This window comes from Narcine bancroftii, chromosome 4 (genome assembly GCF_036971445.1).
Source record: "Narcine bancroftii isolate sNarBan1 chromosome 4, sNarBan1.hap1, whole genome shotgun sequence".
Taxonomy (NCBI): domain Eukaryota; kingdom Metazoa; phylum Chordata; class Chondrichthyes; order Torpediniformes; family Narcinidae; genus Narcine; species Narcine bancroftii.
This window is the reverse complement of record NC_091472.1, coordinates 274,515,713-274,527,975: the sequence shown is the minus strand read 5'-3', so window position 1 is coordinate 274,527,975 and position 12,263 is coordinate 274,515,713. Positions and strand designations below refer to the sequence as shown.

Below are 12,263 nucleotides of genomic sequence, written 5' to 3'. Positions count from 1 at the left end.
GCAAACACGAAGATGGCTTGCCATACTTTGTGAGGTGTTTGAAAAATTTTGGTATGTCACCAAAGACTATCAAATACTTCTACAAGTGTACCATGGAAAGCAGTCTGACTGGTTGCATCACTGTCTGGCATGGAGGTGCCAATGCTCAGAAGAAGAAAAATCTTCAGAGGGTTGTTAACTCGGTCTGTGTCATCACTCCAGTGAGGACATCTACAAGACATGGTGTCTTAATAAAGAAGCCTCTACCCCCAAGGACCCCCACCATCCAGGCCATGCCCTATTCACTCTGCTACCTTCGAGAAAAAGGTACAGGAACATGAAGACAAGCACTCAGCAGCACAAGGACAGCATCTTTCCCCCTGCCATCTAAATTTCTGAATGAACAATGAAATACAGGCACTACATCACCATTTTTTTTTCTTTTTCTTGCACTGTCTTTTATTAATTTATTTTGAAATGTTTTTTTTTACTGTGATGCTGCAAATCAATGAATTTTGTGACATGCTCATGACAAAAAAAAATCTGATTGTGATAATGAGAATGTATATTGGCATTTAGACTGAAAAATAGCAGCAGATCCAAGTGGAATTGTTCAATGTACCCAGCAAAATCATGGCTTACAACTCATCCTCAGGAATAAACGCAAGTATGAATTTGTCAATGGTTCTCGGTTGCTCACAATATTCAGAGTCTGGAGTGCAGTGTCAGCCCCTTTAGCCCAGTCTGGTGTGCAGTATCACCTCCTTTAGCCCAGTCTGGTATGCAGTGTTAGCCCCTTTAGGCCAGTCTGGTGTGCAGCGTCAGCCCCTTTAGCCCACTGATTTCATGTCGACCATCAACCTCCCATTTACACTTATCCTGCACTAACCTATTTTATTCTCCCCACATTCCCATTAACTCTCCCTGGATTCTACCAATCACTCTCTTGCAGCCAATTAACCTATCAAACTGCGAGTCTTTGGGACGTGGGGAAAAAAAATCAAGCAACTCGAGGAAACCCAGACAGCCATGGGGAGAATGTGCAAACTCCACAGAGCACCAGATTCAGATTTATTGACAGAGTACATACATGACATCCCATACAATCCTGAGATTATTTTCCTGTGATCAAGGCAGATTGCTACTTATTGGTAGTGGAAAAAATGTACTCCACGTTCACACATAAACAAATAAAGAAATCTAAACCAACTGACTGTGCATCTAGAAAGAAAAAAAAGCAATTAAGTGCAAAAGTAAGAGTCTCTGATTTAGTGTGTGGCTGTGGAGTCTGATGGTGGAAGAGTAGTAGCTGTTCCTGAACCTGGTGGGATGAAATCAGAAGTCAGAAATGAGCCTCTGCCATTGTAGCTGTAAGGCAGCAGTTTTACTAGCCGTGCACTATAGCACCTAACAAAACAGTATTATTTGCAAGAAATAGAGCAATTTAAATATTGCCCAGTCAATAGAAAGTAATACAGTCACTGGGAAATTCATTTATCTAGCATCTACCTGTAGGTGCCGGATACCAAGGATAGGAAATTGAAATAAAAATACTGAGAGATTAAACAAGAAATCTGTAGATGTGGAAGAACTGGAAAAACACAAAAAAAGTACTGGAGGAATTCAGCAGGCCATGCAGCAAGGAATTAGACTTTCCTGTGCCAGCAGATGAATATTATCTTCTCAGTGAGAATTAATTAATTTGTAACACTATTTGGAGGGTTCCCTTGCATGAGTAGACACCACGGCAATTCTGGTACTTCTAAATGATTCAAAAGTCTGAAGAATAAAGTGAGAAAATAATAGAAATGGTGCCAGACAAATACTATTCATTATAAGAAAAATAAACTTCCTCCACTGCAGTATTGTTCCTGTTGTGACAGAAGAAAAGAGTATAAGCTATAAGAAGAAATGTTTCCACAGGGAACTTTAGGAAAGTATCAATTTTGGATGTGATGAATGTTCTTTTTTGGATAGCAAATACTCAGTGAGAAATGAATGGAGAATGCTGAAGTAATTAGTGCCATATCAATAAATGAATGGAAGACACGGAACAGGAGTGCAAGGTGAAGTTCCAAACTTCGTGTGGTTAACCAGAGCAAGTTCTTCCTCATGCTTCCAATGGCTGTCAGTGAATGAACCACTTTGTACTCTGGGGATTTTGATCAAATATACTCCTGCAAATTGAGAACTCCTGCTATGCACTGTGTATATTTATACTATGCAAAGTAGCAAAAGACCTAATTGTTTTGATTGCCTCAAAATATGGAAGGAAATTTGCCTATACTGTTTTGAAAGATGAATTTAATTGTATGGCAGAAATTAAAGAGGAAAATAAGTTGTATGTCTTATGTGTTCCAAGTCCCACCACCTCTGCAACTTGAAACAAAATTACTTTTGCTCTTCCCAATTCTGGAAAAAAAATCTTCATTCTAAAATATCAGCACTTTATCTTTTTCTACAGATTGTCTCCTGGCCTGCTGAAAATGCTTCTAAAAGTTTATGTTTGTTTGTTTTTATTTTAGCATCTGTAGTTCATTTTCAAGCCAGGTTTCCTTCCTTAATGGTGGACTTGATTCATCATATAGATAGTAAAGCTTTCAGTTTGGTGCCTCCTATTTCAGCCCCCTCTCAGTGTTTAAATCATCCCAAGTCAGAAAATTATCAACTTGGTGCTTGCCACAGCTTAGGCCAAATATGTAGGTCACCTGAACAACAGACTTTTAAAATAGTTTTCATGATATTTTTCTTTAAAATTAAAGAGTAAGTATTAAGTCAAGAGACCATAATTTAATGGAACATTTTAAAGACATTAGCTTATCTTTTCACTCAAAATGGAGGTCATATAACAAACCTGAATCAACTTGAAAAGGTTTTTGCTAAAAATGGAGAAACTCAGCAAGTCAACATGGGAGTGAGGCGTGGAATTGAAATGGTTTCATGTCTGACCATGAACTTATGCACTGCCAAACAAAGGCTACCTCTAAGTTGAAGGAGGAAACCCTAGAATTCTGTCTGGGCACTCTCCAACTAGATGGCATTAACAATGAGTTTTCCAGTTTCTGTTAGACCTGTCTTCCTTTTTTCAGCATCCCTCTGTCTCCTTTGCTCCAGCTTTCCCACCCCCTTCTCTCCATTCAGAAAGTTATCACCTCCCCCATCACTTCTCAGCTTTTTTTTTGTTTTCTTGTATGCCCTCCCACGCATATCCATCTTTTGCTTGTGACCCTGTGCTCCTCCCCCTTCCATTTTATTCAGGCGACTGCCTGCTTTTTGCTCATACTTTGAAGAAGGGCTCAGGCACGATATGTTGGTTATGTATCTTTACCTTTGCTACTCAAAGGACAAAGTTGAGTTTCTCTAGCATTTTTGTGTTAACTACACTTACAATGACTGCAGATTTTCTTGTTTATCTTGAAAAGGTGAACCATTGCAGATTTAAGGTGACACTTTACTGACAAGATTTTATTCTCTAATGAGTATGATCAAGGAACCCATTCAGTAGCTATACTTCTGTAAAATTAATAACATTTCTCAAAATGTTATATTGGTACTTTACACCAATATTTCAGTGCAGGTGAATTATCAATCACACCATCTCATCAGCTGCTGAGTCTCAAAGAAATGCCTCACTTTTCTCAGCAAAAAAAAAAACCTGGCTACAGAAAAATACCAGTTGGGCAGTGCAGATGATTTTTTAAGTAGGAACCTATTAAGTGACTGTACACTCTGGAAAGAGTGTATGAGATGTCAATACCTACTGGATTAATGACATCTATTTCCAACATTCATGGTTGACATGAGGTAACCATGTATGGTATCTGCTACCCATTCTTAACTATCAAGTCCCTTTGTGTATTGAATGAATTATAGCATCAAGAAAAACACTTGTTTGACTAAAATGATATTGTTCCTTATATATACTGCTGAAATGTAAAAAGAGAAATAACATCCCCATAGATTACCTAGCAACGATGTATTAGGAACACAGTTATTCATCTCTATTCTCTATGGTATTCTCCATTCCTGGAGATGTTGGGCACTTCGAAGAAATATATAAAAAGAGACCACTGATTGGACTGCTCATACTCCAAAACATTGCTATTTCAGGGATTGACCTAATTCGGAGTTGGGAGCAGGTTTCACATCCATCTTGGCATGGTTGCAAATGAAGAAAGAACATACCAACTTTGTCACGACTTCCTCCTTTTTATTCAATCTTTCAGTTCGGTACAGCAATTAAAAATGCTGGGCAGTAGTTCTTTAAAAATTCATGTTGAAGGTAAATTAGAGTTAACAAATTACACATTTTAGCCTTTGCTCTTTGTAACATTTCATATTGCGTTTGTTGCTTGCAACTAATTTGGCATTGAACTGTTGTCGTGTACAGGGGTGTTACGTTGGCTTTGACCTTGCCCATGCTGTTGGGAATGTAGAACTACGCCTGCATGACTGGAACGTAGACTTTGCCTGCTGGTGTAATTACAAGGTAATATTGATTTCTCTCTTGTACTCCACTGATTGTAATTTCTCATCTGTTCTTTTCGAAGCAAATAAACTGTGAAGTGATATGAAGATGAACAAATGACCTTTCAATTAATCTGTTGCAGTATTTGAATTCTGGCGCTGGAGCATTAGCTGGAGCCTATATACATGAGAAACATAAAAACACCATAAAGCCGACGTATGTATGAACCTCTGTTTCAGAAATCCAAACAAAATTTTGTCAATTTACCATTTCTGAACATCTCAGTGCTAAATAATTTTGCCATAAACTCAAGTAAGAAATATTAGCAATAGCTTGAAAAACAACAGTTACATACTCTACAAATGAATGGCATAACTGCATAGATTTTAACATTTATCTAATTTAATACCATTTCTCCTTTATGTTTTATAAGCCATGTTTTATGACCTCTTGTTAAACAACCTCTTAAAAGTATAATCCTGACTAGTTTCATTTAGTTGTTTCATCCTCAAAGAATGTCATTAATAGCAGTGGAATCTTTTTTTTCATTTAGTTGGCGACTAACATGATCCTTTATTCTTTTTAACCAATCTTTAAACTCTTTTGGTCTTGTGAATGAAGCAACTCAGCTTTAAAGAAGTGTTAGTTACCGAGTGATGCAAGGATCTTGACTAGTTGCATAGTTTGTTGCGTGATAGGGCTCCAATTTGGCCAGTTGACTGAATTCACAATTTCCATTGAAATGAATAATAAAGGTTCAAAGGTAAATTTGTCTTTGTCAAAAAAATAACAAAGGAAAATTGAGCCTCAACATAATGGGTAGTCCATCCCTTACCACCAGTCCGAAGCAGAACTGATAATACTTCTGATATCTGATATTCTAACAAAATATTTATAAAGTGTGAGAAAATGTCTCACAAAATTGCCTAAAACTTGCCTTCAAGGATTGTGGAAAAATGTCTTGTAAACCATCTGAAATGCACTTTCAAAATGGAGAGTTAACTTGAAAGACACAAAGAAAATAGAAGGAGTAAGATTGTTGGAAAATGAAGATATGAATGGGGATAAATTAAATACAACTATGTGAACGGAGGGCATGGTTGATGAAGTAACTGAATGCAACTGCATCAAACACAATGCAAGTGAGGCAAGAAGTCCTGCTATGTGGTCATTACCATTGTTTCAGCATTCAGCAGAGATGCCCTTACAGATCCCCTCACACTTCAATGGAGAACCACTGTTATGCGAGGTTAGCAGTGATTCATGAAGGTTTGGACTGGGTTGACAATCTATACACCTTGAGAAAGTGATGGTCGTCATTACAGAGGTTACCGTAAATATTTGTGAATAATGCTTTTACTGTATAATGCTACCCCCCACTTTTTTAGTGGGAAAAGGGAGAAAAATTTTACCCCTCTGTATAATATGACCCCCCCCTTTTTTTATTGGCCCAAAATCATCATGGAAGTCCTACTTTGACAGGTTGTTTCGAATGGCATAATAATTTCTGCACTCCATTATGGAAGAAAAGTGATGTATGCTGAATGAAATTACAAAATTATCGTAGTAAACATTATCAATTTATTGTTCAAAATATATATGTAAATTTTAAAAAAAAACATTATTTATTTTTAAATCCATCAAAATCAGATGCTCAAAAAAAGCACTTCCCATTCTTCTCTATTGATCTTCTCATCTGTGTCCCAGCCTGTTGTGTCTGTTATTTCATCTTCAGATTCATGTTCATAGTCTGAAGTAGTGGTGGAACTTGCATCGTCCCATAAAATATCACTTCAGTCCCATCCATTTTCTTGCTGATTTCTGTCTTTTAAAAAACTCAGAGACCATATTACTTGGGAGTGAATCCCAGGCCTGCTTCACCCAGGAAACAATAGTGGATAGGTCTGGTTTCTTGAGATTTCCCCCTGCTGTTTTCTCCACTTGGTCTGAGGCTAACATAGTCCTTGAATGGCTTATTAACCATGACATCAAGGGGCTGCAGTACACTTGTCAAGCCACCAGGAATAACAGCTTGCTGTGCCTTGAATTGCTTGAGCTACTTCTTTACTGGTTCTGTCAGATGGGCTTGAAACTGGTCCCACACTAACAATGACGGTTTCTTTAAAAGAGATTCAGGTCTTCTATTGCACACCTTCTCCAACCACAGTTTGACTCCCTCTTCATCCACCAGCTGCACAAACTTTACATATTGATTCTAGCATTCTGTCTCCATTCCTCAAACGGCATCCATGGAAAGCAATGGACAGTCGATGTTTCAGTCTGAAATAATTCATCAGGAAATTCAAGAACCAGGGGGATGACTGAATAAAAGGGAGAGGAGGAGAATGGGCTAGCAGGTGGGAAGTGAATATAGGTGGGATGGGTGGTGGAGAAAAGAAAGGAGCTAAGAGGTGATGAGGGAAGGGTAGAGGGCTGAGAAAGATAGGAGGAAAGAAGGGAAGGCCGTCGCATCTGGAGTTCTATTCCTCAATCCTCTTTTAATAAGGTTAAGATCTAACATTAGGGTGAGGGTTAGGATTCCAAAGGCCCACAACTCCCTAAGATATTTGCCACCCTTGAAAGGTTAAAGTGACATTTATCTTGTCCATACAGTACCAGTGATTCAATTACATCAAGCATATTATCTAAACAGAATATGCAACATACCAGCCTACTTGTGTCCCTCTCTAATACAGGGCTCGCTGAAGCTCAAAGAGTTACAGTGGCAGTAGCAGCTATATTCAAAGGAGCAGGTGTGACCAGTCAGATTAACCCATACTCTGTGTGTAAGGATAGAGATGGGCTTAGGTTAATCATACATCCCCTATGCCACAGGGGCAATAAGTGTTGAGAACCTCAATATATCAATGCCACTTAAGAGAGAGTGCTGGGCAAACAAGTGAGTAGCAAGGTAGATATGACCCTGCTCCTAATGGAATGCTTCCCAGAGTACTGAAAGAAATGGCAAAAGTTATAACAGATGTATTTGTGGTAATGAACCAGAATTCTCTGGACTCTGGGCAGATCTCAGTGGATTTGAAAACAGCAAATGGAACAGCACTGTTAAAAAGAAGCAGCCAAAGGCCAGTTACATTAACAACCATTGTTTGGAAAATGCTTGAAGCTATCATGAAGGAATAAAAAGAGAAACATTTGGGTAGAAATTGTTCCATCAGGCAAGCACAGCATGTATTCAGTATGGACAATGGATAGAGGGGGACAGGTGGATGATGTATCCTTGAATTAACACAAGGCATTAGATAAGATGATGCACAAAATATTTTTGCAGCTATAGGAATGCACAGAGTTGGGATAGTATAATATCACATATTGATTAACCAATATAAGGCAGAGAATTGGGATAAATTGGTATTTTTGTGGCTGCCAATCAGTGATTGGCAGAGTGCTACAGGGATCAGTGTTAGGCCCACAACTGTATGATATGGACGGGGCTACCAAGTGTTGTTGGGAACTGTACTGATGAAACCAAATTGAGTGGACAAGCCAATTTTGTAGAGGACACACCGAGTTACAGAGAAATGTAGATAGGTTAAATGAGCAGGCAAGGGTTGAGCAGATAGAGAACAGTGTTGGTAGATATGAGGTGATCAAATTTGAAAGATAAAACAGTAAATCAGATCACTGTTTAAATGGTGAAACATTGCAGCATGCTGTTGTGTAGAGTAATCTTGGAGTGCTTGTACATGAATCACAAAATGTCAGTTTGCAGGTGCAGCAAATAATCAGGAAGTCAAATAGGGTGTTGGTCTTCATTGCTAGAGGAATTCATTTAAGAGCAGGGAGCTTCTGCTGCAATTGCATAGGGTGTAGGTGAGGCTGCACCTGGAGTATTGTGAGCAATTGTGGTCTCCTTAGTTGAGAATGGATAGAATGAATTTACAGATGGTGCCGAGAAGGTTCACCAGGTTAATTGTGGAAATGATGGGGGGTGGGTTATTGAATAGCCTGGGTCTATTCTCATTTTAGTATAGAAGGATGAGGGAAGAGGGGGGTCAGATAGAAACATAGAGAATAATGAAAGAATATATAGGATAGAAATAGAGAGGTTGTTTCAACTGGTAGGTGAGACTAGAATGCAGGGGTTTCATTTCAAAGGAGTAATTCAGGATGCAGATGAGGAGGAAATACTTCCATAGAATTCACTGCCTAATGAAACAGAAGAGGTTGCCTCATTAAATGTATGTTTAAACCTCAGACAGATTTTTAAAACTGTAAGGAAATTATAAAGGTTGGATGGAGAATAAGTGAGTTCATGGCCATAGCAGTCAGAATATTATTAAAGGCAAAGCAGATTACATGGACTATTCCTACTATTTCCTAGTTCTCATATTATCTGTTTTTGGTGCTGTCCACTTTAGCCTCATTTGTATCTCAACTTTAGAGCATTCCTCTTTCCATCTGAATTGATGTTCAATTTTAAGAAGATACCTTCAGAGCAGCCAAATGAAGTGAGTTGAACAGTGATGAGGTTGAGTCTCGGAAAGGTGGTGGTATTTTCAAAACGAATCCTGCAGTGAGTTGTTACAGGTGGTGTAAACTTCCTCTCTAAATAAACAAGAATTGCTGCCAAGCCCGGGTAATAGTAAAAGAATGAGAAGATTGCCAATTTAACACTTCCTACTCAAATGGAACCAATGTGGGAAAGATGAGTTGAATTTCAAGTTTATCATCATCTAATTATACATATACAACTCGACAAAACTGTGTCTCCCAAGACCATTGTGCATGCACTACAACACAGAATACACAGTGCAGAAAGATCACATAAATAATGTAAATAAAAGTGTCTAACCTTTTGGTATTATTGTCATGGTTAGAATATTGTTCATCTGTCTCACAGCCTAAGGGAAGAAGCTATTCCTCAGCCCAGCAGCCTTAATTTTGATACTGTTCTATCACTTTCTTGAAAGTGCGTTGAAGATGCTGGGCACTGGATAGAAAGGGTCATCAGTAATTCCTTGAGCCTTATTTAAACAGCACATTCGGTAAATGTCCTCTATCGAGGAAAAGGAGACCCCAGTGACCCTCTTGGTTGTTTTAATGATCCTCTGTGTAGACTTATGGTCTGATGCTTTGCAGCTACCATAACACAAAATGATGCATCCAGCAGGACACTTATCAATTGTGTTCTAGTAAAAGATGGGGACCTCCTCAGCCTCTTTTGGAAGTTAGGATAGGTTCTTGATTAGCCAGGGCATTAAAGGTTATGGGAAAAAGGCTGGGCAGTGGGGTTGACTCATGATTAAATGACAGGGTAGACTCAATGGGTTGAAATGTCAGTTTCTGCCTCTATTGTAATGGTCTTATGGTCTCATGTAGGAACTGCTGCACCTCCCTGACTAATGAGGCAGTGTTGTGAGTCCAGGATAGGTTGTCCCTTTTATAAGCACCAAGAAACTTTGTGCTCTCCACTTTTTCCATGAAGGAACCATCGACCTTCATCCTCCTGAAATCCACAAACACGTGGTGAGTCGACACGAAGCATAAGTGGTCTGAAATCATTGGAGATGGTGAGAATAATGTCAGTTCTCCAGAGGAAATATCCACATGAATGTTATGCCACAGATGTTACAAGTTGACCTTTTGATGTAGAAGACTACAAAATATATAACAAACAAAATCCCATAATGCTTGGTAGGGCTACTGGAAGACCTACATCCAAAATCAGGGAGTTTCACTGATTCAACAATAACATTGCCAAGGCTGTTGAGTCCACCATAAAGCTTAACTTTTCCAATGCAGTAATGGTGGGTAACACCATTAACATCACTGTGATGCGAACATTGTGCCTCATCCAATAACCAATATTTCAGCTATCATCAGCGCATAAATAGAAAACAATAAACATCCAGGTGCTGCAGTGGATACACTGACCTGCACTTTGCAGGTTTCAATCTTATTTGAATTCTTCACCCATTTGGATTATAGTTGAACACCAGTGTTAGCTAATTAGCATTGTAACCACAGAAACTATGGTTTCAATGCTAATGGGTCAACGCTAATTGGCACAAATGCACACAAATGCCTATGACCATACATTAATCAGCTTGTCATTCAATAAGTAGATTGATACATTGAGGAGTTAACATTTCAAACCAATTAAATCCACAGTCTGACAGCAAGAACAAATTACTCATGAGAATCCAATTGAGGTTCATTTTAAACCATTTTGCCAATTGACCATTTCAAGTTTCACAATAGGGTACAACTGTTGAACTGTCACCAGAAGAAATAGCATTTTACTCATCTTGCAACAAATGAATCTGATCATTTTATTGTCATGCTGTCCTATACAAGCAATCAGTTCTCATAATGATCTCACAACTATTCCAACTATAAGCTTTCAATTGCTTATATGTAAGCATTCTTTGAGAGAACTCGTAGCATATAACAAATGTTTCATTTCATCATGTTCCTTCTCAAATATTTCTAACTCTAGAAAACATCCCTGAATTGGAGGTTGGCATGTAAGTGTCATCAGAGTGAAGCAAACAGTAAATAGGGTGGCCATCGTCTTGGTTGAAGGAAGCAAGTCTGGGTGAGTGCATGGTCATAGAGCTTGAGAACAGCAGGGATTACAGATGGGGAGCAGTGAGAAAGAATCTCACAGAACACACTTCAGAGAGCAAAGGAGAACTTCTTCAGTGTAGGCATCTCTCAGTGGACCACTATGACTACAATGCAATTATTGTGGGTGTATATATTCTTTCTTTGGCTTGGCTTCGCGGACGAAGATTTATGGAGGGGGTAAATGTCCACGTCAGCTGCAGGCTCGTTTGTGGCTGACAAGTCCGATGCGGGACAGGCAGACACGGTTGCAGCGGTTGCAGGGGAAAATTGGTTGGTTGGGGTTGGGTGTTGGGTTTTTCCTCCTTTGCCTTTTGTCAGTGAGGTGGGCACTGCGGTCTTCTTCAAAGGAGGTTGCTGCCCGCCAAACTGTGAGGCGCCAAGATGCCCGGTTTGAGGCGATATCAGCCCACTGGTGGTGGTCAATGTGGCAGGCACCAAGAGATTTCTTTAGGCAATCCTTGTACCTTTTCTTTGGTGCACCTCTGTCACGGTGGCCAGTGGAGAGCTCGCCATATAACATGATCTTGGGAAGGCAATGGTCCTCTATTCTGGAGACATGACCCACCCAGCGCAGCTGGATCTTCAGCAGCGTGGACTCGATGCTGTCGACCTCTGCCATCTCGAGTATTTCGACGTTAGGGATGAAAGTGCTCCAATGAATGTTGAGGATGGAGCGGAGACAACGCTGGTGGAAGCGTTCTAGGAGCCGTAGGTGATGGGTAGAGGACCCATGATTCGGAGCCGAACAGGAGTGTGGGTATGACAACGGCTCTGTATACGCTTATCTTTGTGAGGTTTTCAGTTGGTTGTTTTTCCAGACTCTTTTGTGTAGTCTTCCAAAGGCGCTATTTGCCTTGGCGAGTCTGTTGTCTATCTCATTGTCGATCCTTGCATCTGATGAAATGGTGCAGCCGAGATAGGTAAACTGGTTGACCGTTTTGAGTCTTGTGTGCCCGATGGAGATGTGGGGGGGCTGGTAGTCATGGTGGGGAGCTGGCTGATGGAGAACCTCAGTTTTCTTCAGGCTGACTTCCAGGTCAAACATTTTGGCAGTTTCCACAAAACAGGACGTCAAGCACAGAAGAGCTGGCTCTGAATGGGCAACTAAAGCGGCATCGTCTGCAAAGAGTAGTTCAAGGACAAGTTTCTCTTGTGTCTTGGTGTGAGCTTGCAGGCGCCTCAGATTGAAGAGACTGCCATCCGTGCGGTACCGGATGTAAACAGC

The 12,263-nt window shown here is 39.8% G+C and overlaps 1 protein-coding gene across 34 annotated transcripts in view; it reads left to right on the top strand.

The window, feature by feature from the left end:
* The window catches only part of kynu (kynureninase), a 207,536-nt gene that overhangs the window by 164,116 nt on the left and 31,157 nt on the right, over positions 1-12,263 (top strand). For 33 of the 34 annotated variants that reach the window (XM_069935085.1, XM_069935084.1, XM_069935086.1 and 30 more), the window contains 2 exons: positions 4,370-4,468; positions 4,590-4,663. In XM_069935085.1, coding sequence (XP_069791186.1) covers positions 4,370-4,468; positions 4,590-4,663 — 173 coding nt within the window. Of the gene's footprint in view, positions 1-4,369; positions 4,469-4,589; positions 4,664-9,893; positions 9,996-12,263 lie in introns of those variants that run through there. The other variant, XM_069935088.1, reaches the window with a different exon arrangement.